Source organism: Oncorhynchus clarkii, chromosome 4 (genome assembly GCF_045791955.1).
Source record: "Oncorhynchus clarkii lewisi isolate Uvic-CL-2024 chromosome 4, UVic_Ocla_1.0, whole genome shotgun sequence".
Lineage (NCBI taxonomy): Eukaryota > Metazoa > Chordata > Actinopteri > Salmoniformes > Salmonidae > Oncorhynchus > Oncorhynchus clarkii.
In genome coordinates, this window is record NC_092150.1 from 38,386,940 (window position 1) to 38,413,123 (window position 26,184).

Here is a 26,184-nt window from a genome sequence, read left to right on the forward strand (position 1 = left end):
TTTTTTTTTTTATTAGACTCTCACAGGGTAAGCACTGCCTACCCTGCCTGCCCGTCACGGAGTCTCGCTGAGGTCTTTAAGTGAAAACTCATCTGAAACATATTAAAAGGTTGCTCTGATAGGAGTGCTGAGTGATACAGAACTGGAGCCACGCAAGCAAAGACATCACACAGAGACAGACACCCTAGAAACATAGAACTAAGACAGCTAACAAGGAAGTAAAGGCATGAGTATACAGAATTCAAAACATCACGAAGGGAAATCCTAACTTAATTCAATTGAAAACACTCCTTCCTAAATTGATTTGTTACACTAATCTCGTTCCATGATATGCAGAATAGATCTGATAACATTCACAATGCCTATGCAATACACAAACCTTATCTGGTATCCATTATCTAACAAATACAGTGCATTATATGACTAATGGCGACAGGGTAGAATGGGATGGGATGGGAGAGGGTGATGGGGTGAGACAATTACTATTCATTTCTTTTACATGTTTGATTCTTACATACAACAGATAGGTGCAGTGAAATGTGTGGTTTTCCCATGATGAAAAAGAAGGGGATAGCCTAGTAAAGAACAGCCCCTTGAGACACCTCCATCCTCATCTAAATCTAGCAGAGCAGCTGTGCACAGCAGCCAGTTGCAAACACACATATGCGCACACACACACACACATCAATGCATAGACGTGCACTCACACAGACACACATGTACATACACACCTGAACTCTCTCTCTCTCACCCTCTATCAGTTGTCCTGGCAACCCCTCCCTTGGAGTGTTGAGATATTATTAGCTTTCAGTGGTGATGGTTCTGTGTGAGAGTGGGTTGTTTAGAACCGAATACAAAAGGCTTCGAGGGAATATCGCTTTCCTTCCCTGATGACTGTATTAAGCTTTTCACACATTTTTCATGGTGATTTTTTTTACCAATAAACCAGTCAGCACATGACATGCAATTTTCACCCACCTAAATGACTAATAACTTCACACCACTCAACACCGAGTAAAAGAACAGAGATAGTTGGACTCATTAAGACAGCGGAGTACTGAAAGAGGGCAAATCAGTCATTTAAACCATCAGGATTATCAGAAAAACAGTGCAGTTATCTTGGAATGGGAGATACAGGCATAATAGTTTAGGATTACACCAATGACAACATCTGCTTTCCAAATGAAAAATACTGTATAATCCACAAAATAACAATATTAATACTCAGCCATATTGACACATTTTAACACATAAGAACCTGATGCACAGATTCATTGCATTGTGATTCACTGATTATACATATTGCATTGACTGGTTAAGTACTTTAGGTAGTTTTAGGACATCCACAATAGCAATCGTGTGCAAACAGTAGGAACATTCTAGATGCTCTTTGCATGCTATGGTATAGTATGTATGAGAAGGATTCAGGTATCTATAATTCATAGATAGGGTGTTTTACAATCATTTTGACATGGGATTGATCAGTAAGGGCAAACTTTGGTCATTAACTAGGTTCAATAGATGTGTATGTGTAACAAATATATTTTATTTTGGAAATTGTTAATATTCTATGGTACTGTATATTACAATGCACACAGGAAGAGAGGGTAAACAAAATATCAACTTTATCCCAAATATAATACTGTCAATGTTCTAGAAAGTTAGTGCAGTCACATTTAGAGTGAATAGAACATAATGTAATGGTGTTGTACTCTCCTACTCATCCACACCTGGTGTATTGCATAATGGCAATGGTAGAAGTTTGTATAATAACTGCAATCAACCACAACACCAGTCCAAGACCCCTCTCTCTTAACCTTTGACCTGTTTGGTCATCACATGGGAGCAGGCTAAGCGTCTTTAGTGGCGTAATACATCCACCTCACAGAAATGTAACATCATCCTGCGACTGCACCCATCGCCAATGGGCGTCATACTCCAGGTGCATTGTGCCGTTCATCTTGCAGCCATCCAAGTCGATCTTGCCGTTCTTATAGGGTTTGAGTTTGGGGCTCTGGTTTTTCCCCAGCTTCTCAGCCAGGCAGGCCCGGGCCGAGTCAGCAAGTCCTCCTGCTTGCCTGACTGCCTTCTCCAGGACGCCATTGCTCTTACTGGGCTGCTGCATTTGGTTGGAGTCCTTGGTGTCCTTGGTGATGGTGGTTCCTTTCACTACCTCTTTGGCCTTAGTCCAAATGGGAGGCTCCTCTTTGGGGATCTCTGGCTTGACTTGGGGAGCCCCAGGCCCAACAACTACCTTGACCACTGTGCCCGGGCCTAACTCAGCTCCTGCCCCTCCTGTCCCAGCCAAAACCCCTGCCCCAAACACTGCCCCTGCTCCAGCACCTCTCCCCACCCCTACCCCAGCACCTGTCCCTCCGCCAGTCCGAGTGGGCATCTCAGTCCCCAGTGGAGTAGAACACAGCGCATACTCAGAACTAGAGGGGCAGTACTCATCCATGTCATCCGCCAGGGTGTCCAGGTAGCTACCTATAGAGATGTTATCCAGCTTGTCGTTGAGGGGGTCCTGCAGGCTGCTCCAGCTGTCTCTCCAGGAGGTGTCTCCTCCAGGGCCCTCTCCCAGGCTGTACTGGCTGCTGGTCAGGCTGCTGCAGCGGCTGGCCAGGGTGCCGCGCTCCTCCAGGAGCCACTTGCATGCCTCGATCCCCTCGTGCACCGCCAGCAGCTGCTGCAGGATCTTCACATCCACCGATCGCAGGTGGGCCTATGGAGAAGAAGATGACTGTACTTTATTGATCCAGCAGAGAGGAGAGAGGGTAGGAGAAAAGAGGAGAGAGGGTAGGATAAAAGAGGAGAGAGTGTGGGAGAAAAGAGGAAGTGGGAGAAAAGAGGAAGTGGGAGAAAAGAGGAAGTGGGAGAAAAGAGGGTGGGAGAAAAGAGGGTGGGAGAAAAGAGGAAAGAGTGTGGGAGAAAAGAGGAAGTGGGAGAAAAGAGGAGAGGGTGGGAGGAAATCAATGGACCCAGGAGAGAGGAGCACCCTTAAAAAGAAAAGGTTCCTGGAGGATCCTTTACGGGTTCTTCAAATTGAAACTAGGGGGAACCCCTATAATTTCTTTGAAGAACCCCCATTAACAGTTCCAGAAACCTTTTTGGGGTTCCTTTTTTAACCACCCTCTCCCTCCCCCGTTATTATTATTAATAATAATCATAACAATCAGCACAAAAACAACAACAATAACACAATATTTTACTTGTCAGTGTTTATTAGGATTTTAGTGGCAAAGCAGAATCTAAAAATCTAAAAATGAGGTACAGTGCCAGCCCCAAGTCCAATTGGTATATCCTCTGGCGTGTTGATGTTGATGTCCTCTGTAGGCTATCCATAGCCAGAATGATTTTGCAGTGCATGGTGATCGAACAGGTTTCATGTTATATTCATCAAAGGTGTAGGCAGGGTGAAGTCTGTGAATACAAACATATATATACAATTACACAGATAATTAACAAAATGTGCACATGACAGTAGTAATATCTTGGTTTTTGTAGTTAAAAATGATGTGAATTAAAAAAACGTCACTTTTGACAACGGTTTTCATACACATACCTTGTCCATAATGTGAAGGCCTCTGGGATCTTCATTGAAAAGGTAACGGAGGAGGATGGCTGCTGTGACTGAGTCCTATAAGGTTTTAGAGAAACCATTCATTCAAATTAATTGTAGATGATACATGTGCATAACATTATCAGACAAACCAATACCAATTGTTCATACCTTTGTGTGCCTCCTCGTCAGTATACCTGCAAACAGACACACACAAATAAGTGAGCAATTCAGTCATCTGTGCTATAGCCTTCAACATATTCTCACCTCTTTGTTGAGTCATATCCATTGAATTGTGTTCATTTTCTGGTTTAGAAATATTTTTTTTAAAGGGAGAAAGTCTCGAATAACACAACCATCTGCACAAATATAAAAAGATAGATGGTATCATCATAAAACAATATACATTTAGATCGTAAAGGGAGGAACCTTACCTGAAATTGAGGAGATCTTAAAATGTTTCTGTTAAGTGCCTGCACCTGCTGTCCTTCAGTTGGGCAGTTAGGTTCCAGCAAGAATCCCCACCTCCTATGGGGTTCTTGGAAGGACTTTTTGGGGGCATTTTTCAGTGTCAAAAACAAAGGTTTTACAAGGAAGTTTGAGGATTTTAGAAGAACCGTTGTTGAACCCCTAATTTTTTGAGTGAGGGAGGTGTGAGAGAGTTAGGGGAGAGATAGAAGAGGTAGGTATGGGTTAGGATGGAGGGGTAAGAGGAAGACAAGGAGAGGGAAGAGAGAGGTGAAAGAATAACGGAGGGAGAAGAGGATGAAGAGAGTAGAAGTGAAAGTGTCCGGATATATACAATGCCTTCAGAAAGTATTCACACCCTTTGACTTTTTCCAAATTTTGTTGTGTTATAGCCTGAATTTAAAAAGTATTATAGCCTGAATTTAAAAAGTATTATATTGAGATTGTGTCACTAGCCTACACACAATACCAATAACCAAAAATTTGGTTTTTCAACATTTTTACAAATTAATAAGACATGAAACATTGAAATGTCTTGAAAATAAATATTAAGCCACTTTTTATGGCAAGTCTAAATAAGTCCTGTAGTAGAAATGTGCTTAGCAAGTCACGTAATACGTTACATGAACTCTGTGTGCAATAGTGTCTAACATGATTTTTTAATGACTACCTCATCTCTTTAACCCACATATACAATTATCGGTATATTCCTTCAGTCAAGCAGGGAATTCCAAACACAGATTTAACCTCAAATACCAGGGAGGTTTTCCAATGCCTCACAATGGGCACCTATTGGTTAAAAAAAGCAGACATTGAATATCCCTTTGAGCATGGTTAATAATTACACTTTGGATGGTCTATCAATACACCCAGCCACAAAGATACAGGCGTCCTTCCTCCTTAACTCTGTTGCCAGAGTGGAATGTAACCGCTCAGGGATTTCACCATGAGGCCAAAACAGAGTGAAAAGAAGGAAGCCTGTACAGAATACAAATATTCCAAAACATGCATTCTGTTTACAATAAGGCACAAAAGAAAAACAGCAAAGAATCTGGCAAAGGAATTAACTTTGTGTCCTGAATACAAAGAGTTATGTTTGGGGCAAATGCAACACATCACTGAGTACCACTGTTCATTTTTACAAGCATGGCAATGGCTGCATCATGTTATGGGTATGCTTGTCATCAGCAAGGACTAGGGAGTTTAGGATTTTAAAAAATGGAATAGAGCAAAGCACAGGCAAAATCGTAGTGAAAACCTGGTTCAGTCTGGTTTCTAATAGACACTGGGAGACAAATTCACCTTTCAGCAGAACAATAACCTAAAGCAAAAGGCCATGTATCCACTTGAATTGCTTACCAAGAAGACATGGAATGTTCCTGAGTGGCCTAGTTACAGATTTGACTTAATCGGCTTGAAAATCTATGGAAAGACGTGAAAAGGGCTGAAGGGAGGAGCTATATGAGGACGGGCCCATTGTAATGCCTGGAATGGAATCAATGGAAAGGAGTCAAAGATGCTCATCCCACCAGCCTCATCTGCCCTCCTGGCTTCATCTGTTCCTCCTCCCCTCTCAACTTTGAAAATACTTCTGTTTGACACCGTTCGATTCATTCCATTCCAGACTTTATAATGAGCCCTTCCTCCTATAACTCACCAGCCGCCTCTGGGGGAGATATACTTTTTCTTAATAAAAATAATGTGAAAGAGAGAAAAAGGTATAAGGTATAAGGTGAAGGGTGAAAGATGAATGTTGTAGCAGGGTGATGGGGGCAAGAAGAGAAAATATAATTAGGGGTAAGTTTCATTCCTCACAGACAAAAGAAGTTGCCAACAGCAGTAAATTACATTTTTTTTTTAAAGGGTTTATTTTACGAGTCCACTTATGGAAATAAGGAGGCACCACTGCTTTTTTAATGCGTGTAGGAGGGATGTTGAATAAGCTAAAGGGAGAGAGAAGAGAAAAAGCAGTGCAAGATGGGAAATCCAACAGAACACAATAGCAGAGATGTGCTCCAGTCCAGTCAGGAGCTAGGGCCTCTCTCTCTCTATAAGTTACATGTATAAGAGTTGTTCTGCTGATGGCAAAGTCACACTGACTTTGCTGTAGTAATGAGTGCCTCCCTGTCTCTGCAGACCCTCCAAAGTATACTCGGCTTTCTGGACTGGCCCCAGGGATAGCAGAACCAACTGCCAACTGAATACATCACACTCTTAGAATGCAACTGTGAGTCTCATAGCCTAAAGTCTACAGTTCCAGGACAGTGGATTAAGCGCGCACACATAAAGCACACAAGATCTCTGATCTTTTACAGTCTTTGTGTACCCCCCCACCATGACCCTGCAGGTCAAGTCAATGAAAAAGCCTATTGATGGATTTCTAGAGCCTTAAAACATGGTCACTACATAGTATTAACGGCTGTCCCTTCAGGTCTCTGCATCCCTTAGGCAGAGCAATACATCAATCATGTGGATATAGATCCGCCATTCATCTAGGTCAGGCTGCATCATCATAACTACAACCACAAAACACTCATTTGGAAATAAGAGAAATGTGATAATATGAGAAGCATAGACGTAATAGAGGACAATGTTGTTTATCAAATCAAATCCAATTTCTTTGGTCACCTACACAGGGATGTTATTGCGAGTGTAGCGAAATGCTTATGCTTCTAGATCTGACAGTGCAGCATTATCTAATAGATAATATCTAACAATTCCACAACAAAACCTAATATCTAACAAATTCCACAACAAAACCTAATACACACAATCTAGTAAAGGAATGGGATGAGAATATACAAGTATAAAATATATGGATGAGCTGTGACAGAACGGCTAAGATGCAATAGATAGTGAAGGACACAGTATACAGTATATACATACAGTGCCTTGCGAAAGTATTCGGCCCCCTTGAACTTTGTGACCTTTTGCCACATTTCAGGCTTCAAACATAAAGATATAAAACTTAATTTTTTTGTGAAGAATCAACAACAAGTGGGACACAATCATGAAGTGGAACGACATAATTTGGATATTGGATATTTCAAACTTTTTTAACAAATCAAAAACTGAAAAATTGGGCGTGCAAAATTATTCGGCCCCCTTAAGTTAATACTTTGTAGCACCACCTTTTGCTGCGATTACAGCTGTAAGTCGCTTGGGGTATGTCTCTATTAGTTTTGCACATCGAGAGACTGAAATGTTTTCCCATTCCTCCTTGCAAAACAGCTCGAGCTCAGTGAGGTTGGATGGAGAGCATTTGTGAACAGCAGTTTTCAGTTCTTTCCACAGATTCTCGATTGGATTCAGGTCTGGACTTTGACTTGGCCATTCTAACACCAGGATATGTTTATTTTTGAACCATTCCATTGTAGATTTTGCTTTATGTTTTGGATCATTGTCTTGTTGGAAGACAAATCTCCGTCCCAGTCTCAGGTCTTTTGCAGACTCCATCAGGTTTTCTTCCAGAATGGTCCTGTATTTGGCTCCATCCATCTTCCCATCAATTTTAACCATCTTCCCTGTCCCTGTTGAAGAAAAGCAGGCCCAAACCATGATGCTGCCACCACCATGTTTGACAGTGGGGATGGTGTGTTCAGGGTGATGAGCTGTGTTGCTTTTACGCCAAACATAACGTTTTGCATTGTTGCCAAAAAGTTCAATTTTGGTTTCATCTGACCAGAGCACCTTCTTCCACATGTTTGGTGTGTCTCCCAGGTGGCTTGTGGCAAACTTTAAACGACACTTTTTATGGATATCTTTAAGAACTGGCTTTCTTCTTGCCACTCTTCCATAAAGGCCAGATTTGTGCAATATACGACTGATTGTTGTCCTATGGACAGAGTCTCCCACCTCAGCTGTAGATCTCTGCAGTTCATCCAGAGTGATCATGGGCCTCTTGGCTGCATCTCTGATCAGTCTTCTCCTTGTATGAGCTGAAAGTTTAGAGGGACGGCCAGGTCTTGGTAGATTTGCAGTGGTCTGATACTCCTTCCATTTCAATATCATCGCTTGCACAGTGCTCCTTGGGATGTTTAAAGCTTGGGAAATCTTTTTGTATCCAAATCCGGCTTTAAACTTCTTCACAACAGTATCTCGGACCTGCCTGGTGTGTTCCTTGTTCTTCATGATGCTCTCTGCGCTTTTGACGGACCTCTGAGACTATCACAGTGCAGGTGCATTTATACGGAGACTTGATTACACACAGGTGGATTGTATTTATCATCATTAGTCATTTAGGTCAACATTGGATCATTCAGAGATCCTCACTGAACTTCTGGAGAGAGTTTGCTGCACTGAAAGTAAAGGGGCTGAATAATTTTGCACGCCCAATTTTTCAGTTTTTGATTTGTTAAAAAAGTTTGAAATATCCAATAAATGTCGTTCCACTTCATGATTGTGTCCCACTTGTTGTTGATTCTTCACAAAAAAATACAGTTTTATATATTTATGTTTGAAGCCTGAAATGTGGCAAAAGGTCGCAAAGTTCAAGGGGGCCGAATACTTTCGCAAGGCACTGTATGTGATGAGTAATGCGAGATATGTAAACATTCTTAAAGTGGCATTATTAAAGTGACTAGTGTTCCATTTATTAAAGTGGCCAATGATATCAAGTCTGTAGGTATGCAGCCACCTCTCTGTACTAGTGGTGGCTGTTTAACAATCTGATGGCCGAGAGCTGTCCCAGCTTTGATGCACCTGTTCTGACCTTGCCTTCTGGATGAACAGGCAGTGGCTCGGGTGGTTATTGTCCTTGATGATCTTTTTTGCCTTCGTGACATCGGGTGTTACAGGTTTCCTGGAGTGCCCCTGGTGATGCGTTGTGCAGACCGCACCACACTCTGGAGAGCCCTGTGGTTGTGGGCGGTGCAGTTGCCGTACCAGGCGGTGATACAGCCCGACAGCATGCTCTCAATTGTGCACCTGTAAAAGTTAGTGAGGGTTTTCAGTGACAAGCTACATTTTTTCAGCCTCCTGTGGTTGACGAGGCACTATTGCGCCTTCTTCACCACACTGTCTGTGTGAGTGGACCATGTCAGTTTGTCTGTGATTGTACACCGAGGAACTTAAAACTTTCCACCTTCTCCATTGCTGTCCCATCGATGTGGATAGGGGCCTTCTCCCTTTGCTGTTTCCTGAAGTCCACGATCATCTCTTTTGTTTTTCTGACATTGAGTGAGAGGTTGTTTTCCTGACACCCCATTCTGAGGGCCCTCACCTCTTACCTGTCTCGTTGTTGTTGGTAATCAAGCCTACCACTGTAGTGTCGTCTGCAAACTTGATGATTGAGTTGGAGGCGTGCATGGCCACACAGTTGTGGGTGAACAGGGAGTACACGAGAGGGCTGAGAACGCATCCTTGTGGTGCCCCAGTGTTGAGGATCAGCAAAGTGGAGATGTTGTTTCCTACCTTCACCACCTGGGGGCGGCCTGTCAGGAAGTCCAGGACCCAGTTGCACAGGGCGGGGTCGAGACCCAGGGCCTTAAGCTTAATGAGGTGTTTGGAGGGTACTATGTTGTTGAATGCTGAGCTGTCGTCAATTAACAGAATTCTTACATAGCTATTCCTCTTTTCCAGATGGGATAGGGCAGGCAGTGTGATGGCGATTGCATCGTCTGTGGATCTATTGGGGCGGTAAGCAAATTGAAGTAGGTCTAGGGTGACAGGTAGGGTGGAGGTGATATAATCCTTGAATAGTCTCTCAAAGGACTTCATGATGACAGAAGTGAGTGCTACGAGGCAATAGTCATATAGTTCAGTTACCTTAGCTTTCTTGGGAACAGGAACAATGGTGGCCATCTTGAAGCATGTGGGGACAGCAGACTGGGATAGGCAGAGATTGAATACGTTCGTAAACTCACCATCCAGCTGGTCTGCGCATGCTCTGAGGACACGGCTAGGGTTACCTAGCGAAGGTTAACACGTTTAAATGTTTTACTCACGTCGGCCCCCGAGAAGGAGAGCCCACTGTCTTTGGTAGCGGGCCGTGTCGGTGGCACTCTATTACCCTCAAAGCGCGCAAAGAAGTTGTTTAATTTGTCTGGGAGCAAGATATCGATGTCCGCGACGGGGCTGGTTTTCCTTTTGCAATCCGTGATTGTCTGTAGACCCTGCTGTAACGGCAGATTTCCCCTTCGTCTGAAGAGGAGTAAGGATCGAACCAAGATGCAGCGTGGTAAGTGTTCATGACGATTTATTAAAAACTAACTGAACACTGAAATACAAAACAATAAACGATGTGATGAAAACCGAAACAGTACCGTGTGGCGACAAACACTCACACGGAAACAAACATCCACCAACCAACAGTGAAACCCAGGCTACCTAAGTATGATTCTCAATCAGAGACAACTAACGACACCTGCCTCTGATTGAGAACCATACTAGGCTGAACACAAAAACCAACATAGAAAAACAAACAGACTGCCCACCCCAACTCACGCCCTGACCATACTAAATAAAGACAATCAAAGGAAATAAAGGTCAGAACGTGACACCTGCCACATACGTCTCTGGCGATTATATAAAACACAATGGATATTGTTTCATCAATCAACCTTCCACTGAGTGACTGACTGAGTGCCCTTTCAGTGAACTATTCTCCATCCAGGGAAACAAAGGGATTGGAAGTGGGATAACATTGCCTTAGACTCAACTTTTCTGGCCCTATAATTTCCAATATAAAATGTATGCACTCCTGCCAGCACAGGTTCACTTTTTTGTAAGTGTAGACAGCAGGACTGGGTTTTGTTCAGGATTGAGGTTGTTGAGGTTTGGGGTTTTAGCTGGCGGTTTCTTTAGAAGCTGAGTGATAAACTGCTGAGCATAGCTGTAAATATTATTCCCATGGCTCGGCACTGAGGCCCTCCAGGACATCTACAGGACCTGGTGCCACAGGAAGACCAAGAAGATCATCAAAGACCACAGCCACCTGAGCCACGGCCTGTGTGCCCCCCCCCGCTTTAGTCACCCCGCTACCATCTAGAAGGCGGAGACTGTACAGGTGCATCAAAGCTGGGACCCAGAGGCTAATGAATAGCTTCTGTCTCCAGGCCACCTTCGAGACCACTGCTCTATGAACATAAGAGTCATAGAACACTGGTCACTTTAATAATGATTACATACTGTTTCCCCCACTTTATTTCTATATAGATTATTGTAGTCTTGACTCATCCTATATAACTACCGCTATACACACCTTTTCTATCACATACATACAGTGTATATTATTTATATTAGTTCCGACATTTCTTCATTTCTTTCTTTTTACCTTTTTGGATTATGGGTGTATTGTTTTCTATTGCTAGGTTTTAGTGCACTGTTGAAGCTGGAAACACAAGCATTTAGCTGCACCTACAATAACATCTGCAAATCTGAAATAAACTTTTGATTTGATTTGCGGTGGCAGACACACCATGCCATGTCGCTGAAGAGGCTCAGGTCTGGCAGAGTGTCCATCTGTATGCTCTCTCAATGCCCGCCTGTGTGCCAGTATCAATGCCAACCTTCCTATAGGGCTGTCTTACCGACAGTCTGCAGTAGGATGGGGAGAAGGGAGTTTATTGCCTTTGGAGTTTAGCCCTCAGCGGCCCTGAGGATTGTGGAGCTGTTTTCACAGCCAAAACGACTCCAGTTTTCCGAAGGAGGCGCTGGGCCAGACAGCTCCCGGCTAATCCACAGGATTCTGGAAATTCTTTCACCGGCATTCGGCTTGAATTTCATGCACCATGCCGCGCTCAGCTGAACTCACACCGAATAAACAGCACTCTCTGTGTGTGTGTGTGTGTGTGTGTGTGTGTGTGTGTGTACGCGCGCAGAACTTTTAGCACTCTAGTATCCTCAGCCTTCATCCCAAAATGACAAGCTAGCGCTCGATGCTTCTTGAGATGTAACTTTATCGACAGGGCCAGGGATAGAACCTCTTACTCTAGGGGAAAATCCGATTTCCAGGCTTGATGTGCCATTTCAACAAGCAGAAATCTAGATGTGCACGCCACTCACACGCACACACAAACACACACAGTGTTATGATTTAGCTTGAATGCACACACAGCTGACCCTACAGACCAATGAGCCATAGACACGCTCCAATGCTGAAACCAGTCTGGCAATGTCACACTGCAAACAGGCGCCGTGGCGCACTGCTGTAGCCCTGCAGGGGAATAAAACAACAAACTCAATCTCTCAGGCTTTATTGGCATGGGAAAAATATGTTTACATTGCCAAAGCAAGTGAAATGTCAATAAACAAAAACGGAAATAAACAATCAGAAATTAGCAATAAACATTGAACTAAAAAAGGTTTTAAAAGGTTTTAAAACATTCCAAATGTTATATTATTGGCTATGTACAGTGTAATAATGTTCAAATAGCTTAAGTATGATAGGGAAAATAAATAAACAGATAAATATAGGTTGTATTTAAAATGGCTTTTGTGCTCAACTGGTTGACCTTTTGTTGTTGCAAAAGGTCACAAATCTTGCCGCTGTGGTGGCACACTATGGTATTTCACCCAATAGATATGGGAGTTTCTCAAGATTTGATTTGTTTTCAAATTATTTGTGGGTCTGTGTAATCTGAGGGAAATACAGTGCATTGCGAAAGTATTCGGCCCCCTTGAACTTTGCGACCTTTTGCCACATTTCAGGCTTCAAACATAAAGATATAAAACTGTATGTTTTTGTGAAGAATCAACAACAAGTGGGACACAATCAAGTGGAATGACATTTATTGGATATTTCAAACTTTTTTAACAAATCAAAAACTGAAAAATTGGGCGTGCCAAATTATTCAGCCCCCTTAAGTTAATACTTTGTAGCGCCACCTTTTGCTGCGATTATAGCTGTAAGTCGCTTGGGGTATGTCTCTATCAGTTTTGCACATCGAGAGACTGAAATTCTTTCCCATTCCTCCTTGCAAAACAGCTCGAGCTCAGTGAGGTTGGATGGAGAGCATTTGTGAACAGCAGTTTTCAGTTCTTTCCACAGATTCTCGATTGGATTCAGGTCTGGACTTTGACTTGGCCATTCTAACACCTGGATATGTTTATTTTTGAACCATTCCATTGTAGATTTTGCTTTATGTTTTGGATCATTGTCTTGTTGGAAGACAAATCTCTGTCCCAGTCTCAGGTCTTTTGCAGACTCCATCAGGTTTTCTTCCAGAATGGTCCTGTATTTGGCTCCATCCATCTTCCCATCAATTTTAACCATCTTCCCTGTCCCTGCTGAAGAAAAGCAGGCCCAAACCATGATGCTGCCACCACCATGTTTGACAGTGGGGATGGTGTGTTCAGGGTGATGAGCTGTGTTGCTTTTACGCCAAACATAACGTTTTGCATTGTTGCCAAAAAGTTCAATTTTGGTTTCATCTGACCAGAGCACCTTCTTCCACATGTTTGGTGTGTCTCCCAGGTGGCTTGTGGCAAACTTTAAACGACACTTTTTATGGATATCTTTAAGAACTGGCTTTCTTCTTGCCACTCTTCCATAAAGGCCAGATTTGTGCAATATACGACTGATTGTTGTCCTATGGACAGAGTCTCCCACCTCAGCTGTAGATCTCTGCAGTTCATCCAGAGTGATCATGGGCCTCTTGGCTGCATCTCTGATCAGTCTTCTCCTTGTATGAGCTGAAAGTTTAGAGGGACGGCCAGGTCTTGGTAGATTTGCAGTGGTCTGATACTCCTTCCATTTCAATATTATCGCTTGCACAGTGCTCCTTGGGATGTTTAAAGCTTGGGAAATCTTTTTGTATCCAAATCCGGCTTTAAACTTCTTCACAACAGTATCTCGGACCTGCCTGGTGTGTTTCTTGTTCTTCATGATGCTCTCTGCGCTTTTAACGGACCTCTGAGACTATCACAGTGCAGGTGCATTTATACGGAAACACGATTACACACAGGTGGATTGTATTTATCATCATTAGTCATTTAGGTCAACATTGGATCATTCAGAGATCCTCACTGAACTTCTGGAGAGAGTTTGCTGCACTGAAAGTAAAGGGGCTGAATAATTTTGCACGCCCAATTTTTTAGTTTTTGATTTGTTAAAAAAGTTTGAAATATCCAATAAATGTCATTCCACTTCATGATTGTGTCCCCCTTGTTGTTGATTCTTCACAAAAAAATACAGTTTTATATCTTAATGTTTGAAGCCTGAAATGTGGCAAAAGGTCGCAAAGTTCAAGGGGGCCGAACACTTTCGCAATGCACTGTATGTGTCTAATATGGTTATACATTTGGCAAGAGGTTAGGAAGTGCAGCTCCGTTTCCTCCTCGTTTTGTGGGCAGTGGGCACATAGCCTGTCTTCTCTTAAGAAACAGGAGTGCCAATGGCGGCCTCTCTCAATAGCTATGCTCACTGAGTTTGCGCACAGTCAAAGCTTTCCTTAATTTTGTGTCAGTCACAGTGCTCAGGTATTCTGCTACTGTGTATTCTCTGTTTAGGACCAAATAACATTCCACTTTGCGCTGTTTTTTTGTTGTTGATTCTTTCCAATGTTACAAGTGATTCTCTTTTTCTTTTGTTTGGTCTAATTGTATTGCTGTCCCGGGGCTCTGTGGGGTATGTTTGTTTTTGTGAACAGAGTCCCAATACCAGCTGACTGAAGGGATTTTGATAATTAATGGGAATCATCCTAATTCTGCTCTGCATGTATTATATGGTGTTTTACGTTGTATACGGAGGATGTTTTTGCAGAATTCTGCATGCAGTCTCAATTTGGCGTTTGTCCCATTTTGTGAGTTCGTGGTTGGTGAGTGGACCCCAGAAATCACAACCATAGAGGGCAATGAGTTCTATAACCTACTCAAGTATTTTTAGCCAGATACAATCTGACACTCCAATTAGTATGTTCCTTTTGATGACATAGGCCCTTCTTGCCTTCTCTTGTAGTGGCAGGTAGCCTAGTGGTTAGAGCTTTGGGCCAGTAACCGAAAGGTTGCAAGATCAAATCCCCGCGCTGACAAGGTAAAAATCTACCCCTGAAGAAGGCAGTTAACACCTTGTTCCTAGGCCGTCATTTATAATAAGAATTTGTTCTTAATTGACTTGCCTATAAAAATGTACAGCTTTGTGGAGGTGCCGAGGTAGGTACAGCTTATTGTGCGCTACTCAACAGTGAGTATGGTTAAATGCACACAACCATGTGATTATTGTGGATAATCAGATGAATATAATAGTTTGATTGAAACGTTTACATGCTTAGCAAGAAGAATGACTTCCCTAATAATCCTGTTTCCATGGACACATCTGAAATAAGGCACTCTGATAAATGCAGAGAATGGCCAATCAAAATAAACGTTCTACCACAGCGACCCTGTTATTTTTGGGAAGCATATTTGATTCTGAGTTCAGACATACAAAGTTTGTATGTGAAAACCACTTCTAAGACGCATACATTTAGATGTTCTGAACTCACTTCACTCAAGCTAAAGAGGAAGCTTGCTCGGTTGGTGCTAGCACGTGTGCTGGAACGCCGATTAAGGTGTTTACATGTCCTAATAATTAGAAAGATTGCTCAGATAATTAGGTGTTTTAATTGGCCTATGCTTACTTCGATTTTGACCTTACGCCAAATAAGATAAGCAGAGTAAGGTGTTTACATGACTATTTCATAATCTGCCTGCTGCCATAATGAGTTTAATATCAAATTATTACTGTGCATGTAAACATAATTATGGTCAATGTGGAATTTGTAATTACGGTCCTGGCAAGTGGACTTATTTTGGAACACCATTATTTTTGTCTTACTGAGATTCGGGGCCCAAGTCTGACAGAATCTGTGCAGAAGATCTAGGTGCTGCTGTAGGCCCTCCTTGGTTGGGGACAGAAGCACCAGATCATCAGCTAACAGTAAACATTTGACTTCAGATTCTAGTAAGGTGAGCCAGGGTGCTGCAGACTGTTCTAGTACCCTCACCAATTCATGGATATATATGTTGAAGAAGGTGGGTTCTTTCACGCTATCTGTCGCCAATTCGTTTATATATACACTGCTCAAAAAAATAAAGGGAACACTTAACCAACACAATGTAACTCCAAGTCTATCACACTTCTGTGAAATCAAACTGTCCACTTAGGAAGCAACACTATTTACAATACATTTCACATGCTGTTGTGCAACTGGAATAGACAACAGGTGGAAATTATAGACAATTAGCAAGACACCCCCAATAAAGGAGTGGTTCTGCAGGTGGGGACCACAGACCACTTCTCAGTTCCTATGCTTCCTGGCTGATGTTTTGGTCACTTTTGAATGCTGGCGGTGCTTTCACTCTAGTGGTAGCATGAGACGGAGTCTACAACCCACACAAGTGGCTCAGGTAGTGCAGCTCATCCAGGATGGTACATCAATGCGAGCTGTGGCAAGAAGGTTTGCTGTGTCTGTCAGCGTAGTGTCCAGAGCATGGAGGCGCTACCAGGAGACAGGCCAGTACATCAGGAGACGTGGAGGAGGCCGTAGGAGGGCAACAACAGAGCAGCAGGACCGCTGCTTTGTGCAAGGAGGAGCAGGAAGAGCACTGCCAGAGCCCTGCAAAATTACCTCCAGCAGGCCACAAATGTGCATGTGTCTGCTCAAACGGTCAGAAACAGACTCCATGAGGGTGGTATGAGGGCCCAACGTCCACAGGTGGGGATTGTGCTTACAGCCCAACACCATGCAGGACGTTTGGCATTTGCCAGAGAACACCAAGATTGGCAAATTCGCCACTGGTGCCCTGTGCTCTTCACAGATGAAAGCAGGTTCACACTGTGCACATGTGACAGATGTGACAGTCTGGAGACGCCGTGGAGAACGTTCTGCTGCCTGCAACATCCTCCAGCATGACCGATTTGGCGGTGGGTCAGTCATGGTGTGGGGTGGCATTTCTTTGGGGGGCCGAACAGCCCTCCATGTGCTCGCCAGGGGTAGCCTGACTGCCATTAGGTACCGAGATGAGATCCTCAGACCCCTTGTGAGACCATATGCTGGTGCGGTTGGCCCTGGGTTCCTCCTAATGCAAGACAATGCTAGACCTCATGTGGCTGGAGTGTGTCAGCAGTTCCTGCAAGAGGAAGGCATTGATGCTATGGACTGGCCCGCCCGTTCCCCAGACCTGAATCCAATTGAGCACATCTGGGACATCATGTCTCGCTCCATCCACCAACGCCGCATTGCACCACAGACTGTCCAGGAGTTGGCGGATGCTTTAGTCCAGGTCTGGGAGGAGATCCCTCCGGAGACCATCCGCCACCTCATCCGGAGCATGCCCAGGTGTTGTAAGGAGGTCATACAGGCACGTGGAGGCCACACACACTTCTGAGCAAAAAATAATTTTTGTGTGATTTTGTTGTCAGCACATTCAACTATGTAAAGAAAAAAGTATTTCATAAGAATATTTCATTCATTCAGATCTAGGATGTGTTATTTTAGTGTTCCCTTAATTTTTTTGAGCAGTGTATATATATGTTGAAGAAGGTGGGGTTTGTTCACAAAATGGAGCAAACACCAAATTGAGACTATGCATGCAGAATTCTGCAAAAACATCCTCTCGCTCTCTCTTTCTCTATTGTCCTGCAAACAGAGTGAAGTGGACATCCTTGAGCAGGGGGATACTATCTCTATCTAACTCCATCCATCTCTCTCCCTCTATTTCTTTCTAATAAGAGCACGTTCAGATACAGCAGAAGGGTGACCTCTCAACCCAGCCCTCCCGCTGTTCCATCTGTTTGCATACTCCCTTCCGCTCTGTTTCTTTCTCTCTCTCTATCGATACCTCCCACTTTCTCTCTGACATGGAAAAGTACATGTCAGTCTCCACAGACTTGCACCCCTCGATATACATTGACTCTCTCCCTTCTAAACACTCTGGCTTCCTGTGAGTCGGTCTGTCCTGCCATCACTCTCTCTCTCGCATTCTTTCGCTCCATCTCTGTGAAAACCAGTGGCTCTTAGAGACTGAACAGGCCTCTCGCCACAGCCAACCTTCTGGTCTGCACAATGTCACCCTATCTTTCCATCTCTCTCTCGCTCTCTCAGACAGACAAAGGGAAGAGAAACACTACAGTATACCTACCTCGGCCTAAACATCAGCACCACAGGTAACATCCACAAAGCTGTGAACGATCTGAGAGACAAGGCAAGAAGGGCCTTCTACACCATCAAAAGGAACATCAAATTTGACATCTCAATTAGGATCTGGCTAAAAATATTTGAATCAGTTCTAGAACCCATTTCCCCCTATGTTTGTGAGGTCTAGGGTCCACTCACCAACCACAAAATGGAACAGACACCAAATTGAGACTTTTCATGCAGAATTCTGCAAAAACATCCTATGTGTACAACTTAAAACACAAAATAATGCATGCAGAGCAGAATTAGGAAGATTCCCACTAATGATCAAAATACAGAAAAGAGCAATTAGATTATTTCAGCCACCTAAAAAGGAAGTGACTCTCAAATCTTCCATAACAAAGCCCTCACCAACAGAGATGAACCTGGAGAAGAGTCCCCTCAGCCAACTGGTACTGGGACTCTGTTCACAAACACAAACAGACCCCACAGAGCCCCAGCACAGCAACACAATTAGACCCAACCAAATGATGAGAAAACAAAAATATAATTACTTGACACATTGGATAGAATCAACAACAAAAAAGAGCAAACTGGAATGTCATTTGTCCCTAAACAGAGAATACTCAGTAGCATAATACCTGACCACTGTGACTGACCCAAAATGAAGGAAAGCTTTGACTATATACGGACTCAGTGAGCATGGCCTTGTTATGGAGAGCAGCCGCCATAGGCAGACCTGGCTCTTAAGAGAAGACAGGCTATGTGCCCACTGCCCACAAAATGAAGTGGGAAACGACCTGCACTTCCTAACCTCCTGCCAAATGTACAACCATTTAGAGACACACATTTCCCTTAGAATACACAGATCCACAAAAAAATGTGAAAACAAATCCCGTCTTGATAAACTCCCGTATCTATTAGGGATATGGCTGTTTTATCTGCCTGCAGACCATCTCTCCCCTGTGACTTCCATCTGTGCAGCACAGCAGCAGTCAGTGAGAGGGAGAGGCAGAGAGTGAGTCATCCACTGGGCTACGACAACGCTTTGTAGCATTCACATTCACAGGACTTGTCATTTTAATAGGACACACACAGGTACAGTCGGCAGACAGTAGCCTATACGTGGACATAAACGTCAAAATAAGTATTTTTTTATTTTATTACAGTTGAGCTCCAGACTGAAAATACAGTCGAAGCCAAACAGGCAGCTACGTAGCTGTCTGATATATAGACAAGAGGCTCGTCTATATGTCTTAGTCCCTATGACAGGGAGCTGGCTGCCCGTCATTGAGGACGGAGCGTCCGTTAACTTTAACTCAATAAAGCTGTTCAGAAAGACAGCTGAGATTCGGCAGCAGCTGTGGACCTTCTGGAGGGAAAGTAGTCCGACAGTAATCAGACAGCCTGACACTGAGCTCATAACAGTCTCAGACCAGACTCTGAGAATGATCTGCGTCTCGGTCTGTCTTCACCTTCCAGGGTGTCGCAGTCTGTCTCAACTAAGCCATTTGTGTCTGAACAATATGATCAACTGATGACGTACGTTCAAAATAACTATTGGACTGGAGTTGAGGGGGGAAAAAAGACTCACATGGTAATAGATCGCTCGTGTTGTGTCTAAATTATTGAGACATAACAGAAAGTTCGCACGTAGGAATGTAAATATTTATGGAGTGGTATTCTCTTACTGTCCTAGCTAGCCTCCCTGTGACCTCCAAACGAAACAGACAGACGCTTCGTCTCTGCGGGAGAGGGTTACACGGACGGACGGACGGACAGACACAGACACACATCGCATTTATAATCCTATCGTGGAAACAGGCCATTTCAGAGTGTTTAACTGAAATCCATCATGGAGAGACTTTTAGGAGTCTCTCTGATACTTGGGCTAAATAAACAGAATAGTCTTTATTAAGGAAATATTCTCTAGCTGTCTGCTCATAACAGAGCCCTGTGTTAAAGTGTTAGCAGTTCTCACTCTGCTCTGGTGGTAGTATCTGGTGAGTCCTCAATGATTGTCCATCCATCCATGTGTTCTGTCCACGCACATGCCCGAGCAGGCACGCACACATGCAGTGAGACAGGTGAGATTCAGTGACAGCCGGCTCCCTGCGTTAAATCCGGGCACATAATCAGAGGGCAGTTAGAGAAGGTGAGAAAATGCAACAAAGGACGGCGCTACCGCCCTATGAGTGGGTGTGTGTGTGTGTGTGTGTGTGTGTGTGTGAGTGTGTGAAAAGACACTCAGCGGGCAGGAGCATAGGTGAAAAATGGCGACAAAGGACACCGTCGCCAGTAAAAGGTGAGAGTGTGACAGAGCATGTGCAAGCAGACATGTGTGCAGCCTATTCTGTGTACGCATAATTCTGAATTCTGATGAGAGTGCAATGTCCGGTACCCCTCTGTTCTCCTGTTGTTATGTGATGCTGGCCGCCCATAGATTTATGACCCTCTTCATGCCCTCTAACCTCCAAACCCTCCCTATTTAGTTTGATCAAACCACTCACTATTGGTCCACCATGTCAGCACTGTGTAAAGTACCATCAGCACTCAAATCATACAATGGCTGTCTATTCCCTTTAGGTAGGCCTATTGACTATATTGCTGGCAAAGCAAGAAAGTTGGGATTAACATTATAGACTGGATTGTTATGGGTGCATTTCCTACAACATATGGCATTTTATGATGTTAATTTGACCAGTATTGTTGAAGCAAAAAAATCCTGCAGCAACAGGATTTGAAGGTTTAGTCCATAATGTTGCTTGATCTTTGGTTAGGCTATTAGCTGCCACAAATCTGGCCACATGAAAAGTGCAATTCTGTTAATATAGCCTTGTGTAACTGCAAATTTTCAGTGAATTTATGTAAATCACGAAGCTCTGCTCTGCTTTTCCTGTGTTGCAGGAAAACTCTTGGCAACAAAAGATTGATCAAATTAAGATCCTTTGTATATGTAAACTGCTTTGTGTGTTTTCAATTCAAACCAAGGTGCCAAACGTGTCTTGTTTCGGTTTTTAGAAGGACACATCCATCGGGGCCTTTTGTGTAAAAGCTTTCCAATGCCACATTGATGTGCTGTCAGAACCAGTGGTGGCCACTAATTGGTTGAATACCCGGGGCGCAGGGTGGTTGAAGTTGTCAACAAAGCAGCATGACAGAAATATGACACCACATTTTCGAACTACCGGTAGTTTCTTTGAGAACATATATAAAGCAATCTGTGCATTTGAACAAGATCTTAAATTCACCCATTTCACTGGCTGCCACTGGTTTACAACAGATTAGATTATACTATTCAGAATTGAGCAGCAGGGTCACGAAAGAGCACAGCCATGGGAAGTAAGGGTACTGAGGGGGCTGCAGCACCATTAAAAAATATATATTTTTTAAACATTGAGCCTTAACTAGTCCTCTATTTGTGGACCAATGCAGCCCCCTGTAGTGCATGTAGATTTTTGTTTTAGCTATCTACTTATCAAAGGTAGATAACTGGCTAATTTGACAAAAAATCTACCATACTATTTCTCAATGTTTTTCAAAATTACTGTAGCTGGCTAATTAATTTGATCGTGCTTTATGATACACACGGTTTTATGTTGTTTTAGTCCACACAACATGTCGCCCTGTAACCTACAGTGGAACCTGAGGGAAACGATCAAATTGGCCAGTCAACGTCATGCTTTTTTTGTCCTACCAGATCATGATAAGAAGGTTCTAGCTATTGTATTGCTTTGTCCGACTCTTGTTGGATGTAGATGTCCAGTTTATCAGCTCCCAGGCTCCCATGACTATTACGATTATTTATTTACAAGTTAATTACAATTTTCTTTTAGCTTTAGCGCTATCTGTACCTGTTAGAGCAGATTGAGTCTCATTTTTGCTAAAAATATTATTATGTTATTGATCGATTGACTATGACTTTTCAGATCGCCCAGTAATGCTATTTGCAGGGTTAGCTTCAGGTAAATATTGCAATTCTTCAGCCATTCCTGGACTTGTGACCAAAAACAGCTACATATGGACAGTACCAAAACAAATGATCTAATGATTCTGCCTCTTCGCAGCAAAATCTGCAGAGCTGGGAAGGTTGTATCTGTCACGCCCTGATCTGTTTCACCTGTTCCTGTGATTGTCTCCACCCCCTCCAGGTGTCGCTTATTCTCCCCAGTGTTTTTATCCCTGTGTTTCCTGTCTCTCAGTGCCAGTTCGTCTTGTATGTTAGTCAAGTCAACCAGCGTGTTTTTATCCCTGTGTTTCCTGTCTCTCAGTGCCAGTTCGACTTGTATGTTAGTCAAGTCAACCAGCATGTTTTTATCCCTGTGTTTCCTGTCTCTCAGTGCCAGTTTGTCTTGTATGTTAGTCAAGTCAACCAGCATGTTTTTATCCCTGTGTTTTCTGTCTCTCAGTGCCATTTCGTCTTGTATGTTAGTCAAGTCAACCAGTATGTTTTTCCTGTACTCCTTTTGCTATTCTCTTTTTGATCATCTTCCTGGTTTTGACCCCTGCCTGACTCTGGACTACTTTCCCACCTGCCTGATCATCCTGCCCGCCCTGACCTTGATTCTGCCTGCCCTTTGGTACCTTTTGGACTCTGAACTGGTTTTGGCCCTTTTGCTTGTCCACGACCATCCTCTTGCCTTACCCTATTGGATTAATAAATATTGTAAGACTCCAACCATCTGCATCTGGGTCTCGCCTTGTGTCATAATAGTATCCCCCATATAAATAACATTCTGTTGGTTGCAAAAATTGTGTAGAATAATTTAAATGTAAAAATCCTACGTTTTGAATCAGGCGTCGTTTTGCATATCGGTTCATAAACCATGTGCCATGGAATCGGTAAGTCAAAAATGTCTTCCCAACTATTTTGCAATCTATATGGCACGGCTATCAATTTCTTTGTCCTTACAAGTCCTTTTAACCAACAATGCAGTTTTAAGAAAAAAAGTGTTAAGTAAAAAAATAAAAGTAACATAATTATAGAGCAGCAGTAAAATAACAATAGCGAGGCTATATACAGAGGGTACCGGTACAGTCAATGTGCAGGGGCACCAGTTAGTCGAGGTAATTGAGGTAATATGTACATGTAGGTAGAGTTAAAGTGACTATGCATTCCTCATGAAGCTGGTTGAGTGAATGCCAAGAGTGTGCAAAGTTGTCATCAAGGCTACTTTGAAGAGTCTGAATTATAAAATATATTTTGATTTGTTTAACACTTTTTTGGTTACTATGTGATTCCATATGTGTTATTTCATAGTTTTGATGTCTTCACTATTACTCTACAATATAAAATAAAGAAAAACCCTTGAATGAGTCGATGTGTCCAAACTTTTGACTGGTACTGTATATACACACTGAACAAAAATCAAAACGCAACATGTAATGTGTTGGTCCCATGTTTCATGAGCTGAAATAAAACATCCCAGAAATGTTCCATATGCACAAAATACTTATTTCGCTCAAATGTTGTGCACAAATGTTCTTATAATCCCTGTTAGTGAGCATTTCTCATTCACCAAGATAATCCATCTATCTGACAGGTTTGGCATATCAAGAAGCTGGTGCACCTTGTGCTGGGGGACAATAAAAGACCACTCTAAAATATGTAGTTTTGTCACACAACACCATGCCACAGATGTCTCAAGTTTTGAGGGAGTGTGCAATTGGCATGCTGACTGCAGAAATGTCCACCAGAGCTGTTGCCAATGAATTTACTCTTAATTTCTCTACCATAAGCCTCCAACATCATTTTAGATCATTTGTAGGTACGTCCAACCGGCCTCACCACCACAGACCACATGTAACCAAGCCAGACCAGGACCTCCACATCTGGCTTCTTCACCTGGCAGTCACCCGGACAGCTGATGAAACTGAGGAGCATTTCTGTCTGTAATAAAGCCCCTTTGTGGTGAAAAACTCATTCTGATTGGTTGTGCCTGGCTCCCCACGGCTGCGCCCCTATCTAGTCATGTGAAATCCATAGATCAGGGCCTTTTGAATTTATTTAAATTGACTGATTTCCTTAAATTAACTGTAAAATTGTTGAAATTGTTGCATGCTGCGTTTATATTTTTGTTCAGTATAATTTCGACATTTGTTTTTGCCATGTTTAATCTAGATACTGAATGCTTTTACATTATGGCAGCTAAACATACAAATAAAAATATATATATATTTTAATATATATATATATATATATACACATGTATAAAAAAAAATCCTGAAAGTATATATTTTTTTGAAAGTACTAAGGACTAATGTTACATGTAATGTTGTCTTTGAAACATTCAATTGAAATACTGTAGAATTCCATTAATTCCTATGGAGGACTGATTTTCTGAGGAGTGCCAATATGGCCGACCAGTAACTTAAACCCTGTCATTGGCCAATACATAGCATCAACAATCCAGGGTTTATATTCATCATTGGTCCACTGGCATCCGGTTTATACAGGCCAACATCACATGCGCGCACTTGCACTCCGTGCGCACAGGGAGAAGAACGAGCAACGACGACGTCATCACGTCATCCAAAAAAATGGCAGACATTGGATGAATTTAAAATATCTTCAGCTGTGAGTGATGAAGAAAAACAAATCGGCCTCGGGGACAATTATTTGAATAGTTCAATTGATATTTTACGCACAAAAGTGATGACCAAAATGTCTTATTAGGAATTTCCAAATCTGCCTTCTCCATGTGGCCTTGTATGGAAATTGTATTTTTGGACCGGGCGTCAGATAAACTGCAGTACCGAAGCAAAACTATAGGACCGGAACCCTGGCCCCTTACCATAGGAATGCAAGACAGGGGAAAACAACAGCAAGCCCAAAATTCTCCGCTGGAGTCCTGTTTTGCACCGGGGGGAGAGCTGTGATGGCATCTGTTATGGTAAACCAGGAATGTATCTTATCAATGAAAGATGGCTGGCCAGGCCTATAATAGGCTTGGGAGAAATAGGCTAAGTAATCGATAGTTCGATTGTAATTTAAATAGAATGACAGATGTTTGCCATTATCTAATAGAATATTAATTCACCAGTAATAAAACTCCATCCTTGGACCTATTAACAGGTCAGGTCTCAAACAATCATGACCTGTCAGCAAGAATGAATAGAACCACAACTTTATGGTTCATAGCAGTATGTAGGTCTGTAGCCCAAGGGCCAAGTTATGCTTTATTTCCTCGCAACTTCAGCCAACTGCCGCTGTTTGCATGGTGAAGGGCCATTCTACTCGGTCGTAATAAAACGGATTGTTTCCGGGTTTCAGGGATACAGTATTTACAACCTAACTTCCGTTTACCCTGAAAACGTATTTGGGGTCTCCACTCAGGTGACGTTAGGTTAAAGACCAGCTGAATTATTGATTGGATGGATGCCTTATTTTCAGGATGATGATTTAGGACTAAGATGAACAGTAATAAATATATTGTTCACGGTAGGCCTACTGACCACGAACAATATACTTCTGAGTTATTAGGGGATATTTAATATTACATGCCAAAAGCAGAGCAACTGTTGGAGCTTGCTCATAATCCATCTAAAAGCAAAATAAAACAACAGGTAAATAACTATATAGATAGGCCGACAAAAGTCATAGCCCCAATACAAATCCTTACCATATCGACTTTTAGTTTTCTAATCTTCTCATCTAGGCTCTTCCTCTCTGTGATGTCTCCGTCTTTGGTCTCCGGCGAGTTCAACTTGGCATCTCCGCGTTGCGTTGACGCCTCTTCCCGCATCCACTTTAGCAAACCCTCCGGTGTCTTCCGTCCGATTTTCACCTCCAAATCTTTTAAATCTGGAACAGAGTCGTTGGAAACTGTGCCTTCATCCATAATCTTCCGTTCTTTGTTAAATCAAAAGTACACTACGTCCTCAGCTGTGTTTCTTGGATATCCTTGTCTGTTACACTGCAATAACAGAAATATCTTAAGTGTAATGTCTGGCATCCTATGACCTACACAACTCCTCCACAATCAATGCGCCAGAGAGATAATAGGATAAATAATGCACCAGGTCCTTTTATATTTTTTTCAAATATGCCGAACACTGGGAAACATTAATAGACTATACTGCTGTTGAGCTCATGGATGT

The 26,184-nt window shown here is 42.7% G+C and overlaps 1 protein-coding gene across 1 annotated transcript; it reads right to left on the reverse strand.

The window, feature by feature from the left end:
- Nucleotides 1-26,184, reverse strand: LOC139406791 (uncharacterized). Its single transcript, XM_071149827.1, has 2 exons — nucleotides 25,707-26,184; nucleotides 1-2,722 (listed from the first exon to the last, which is right to left on the reverse strand). Exons 1-2 carry the CDS (start codon nucleotides 25,923-25,925, stop codon nucleotides 1,883-1,885), a joined length of 1,059 nt encoding a protein of 352 aa, XP_071005928.1. The 5' UTR covers nucleotides 25,926-26,184; the 3' UTR covers nucleotides 1-1,882.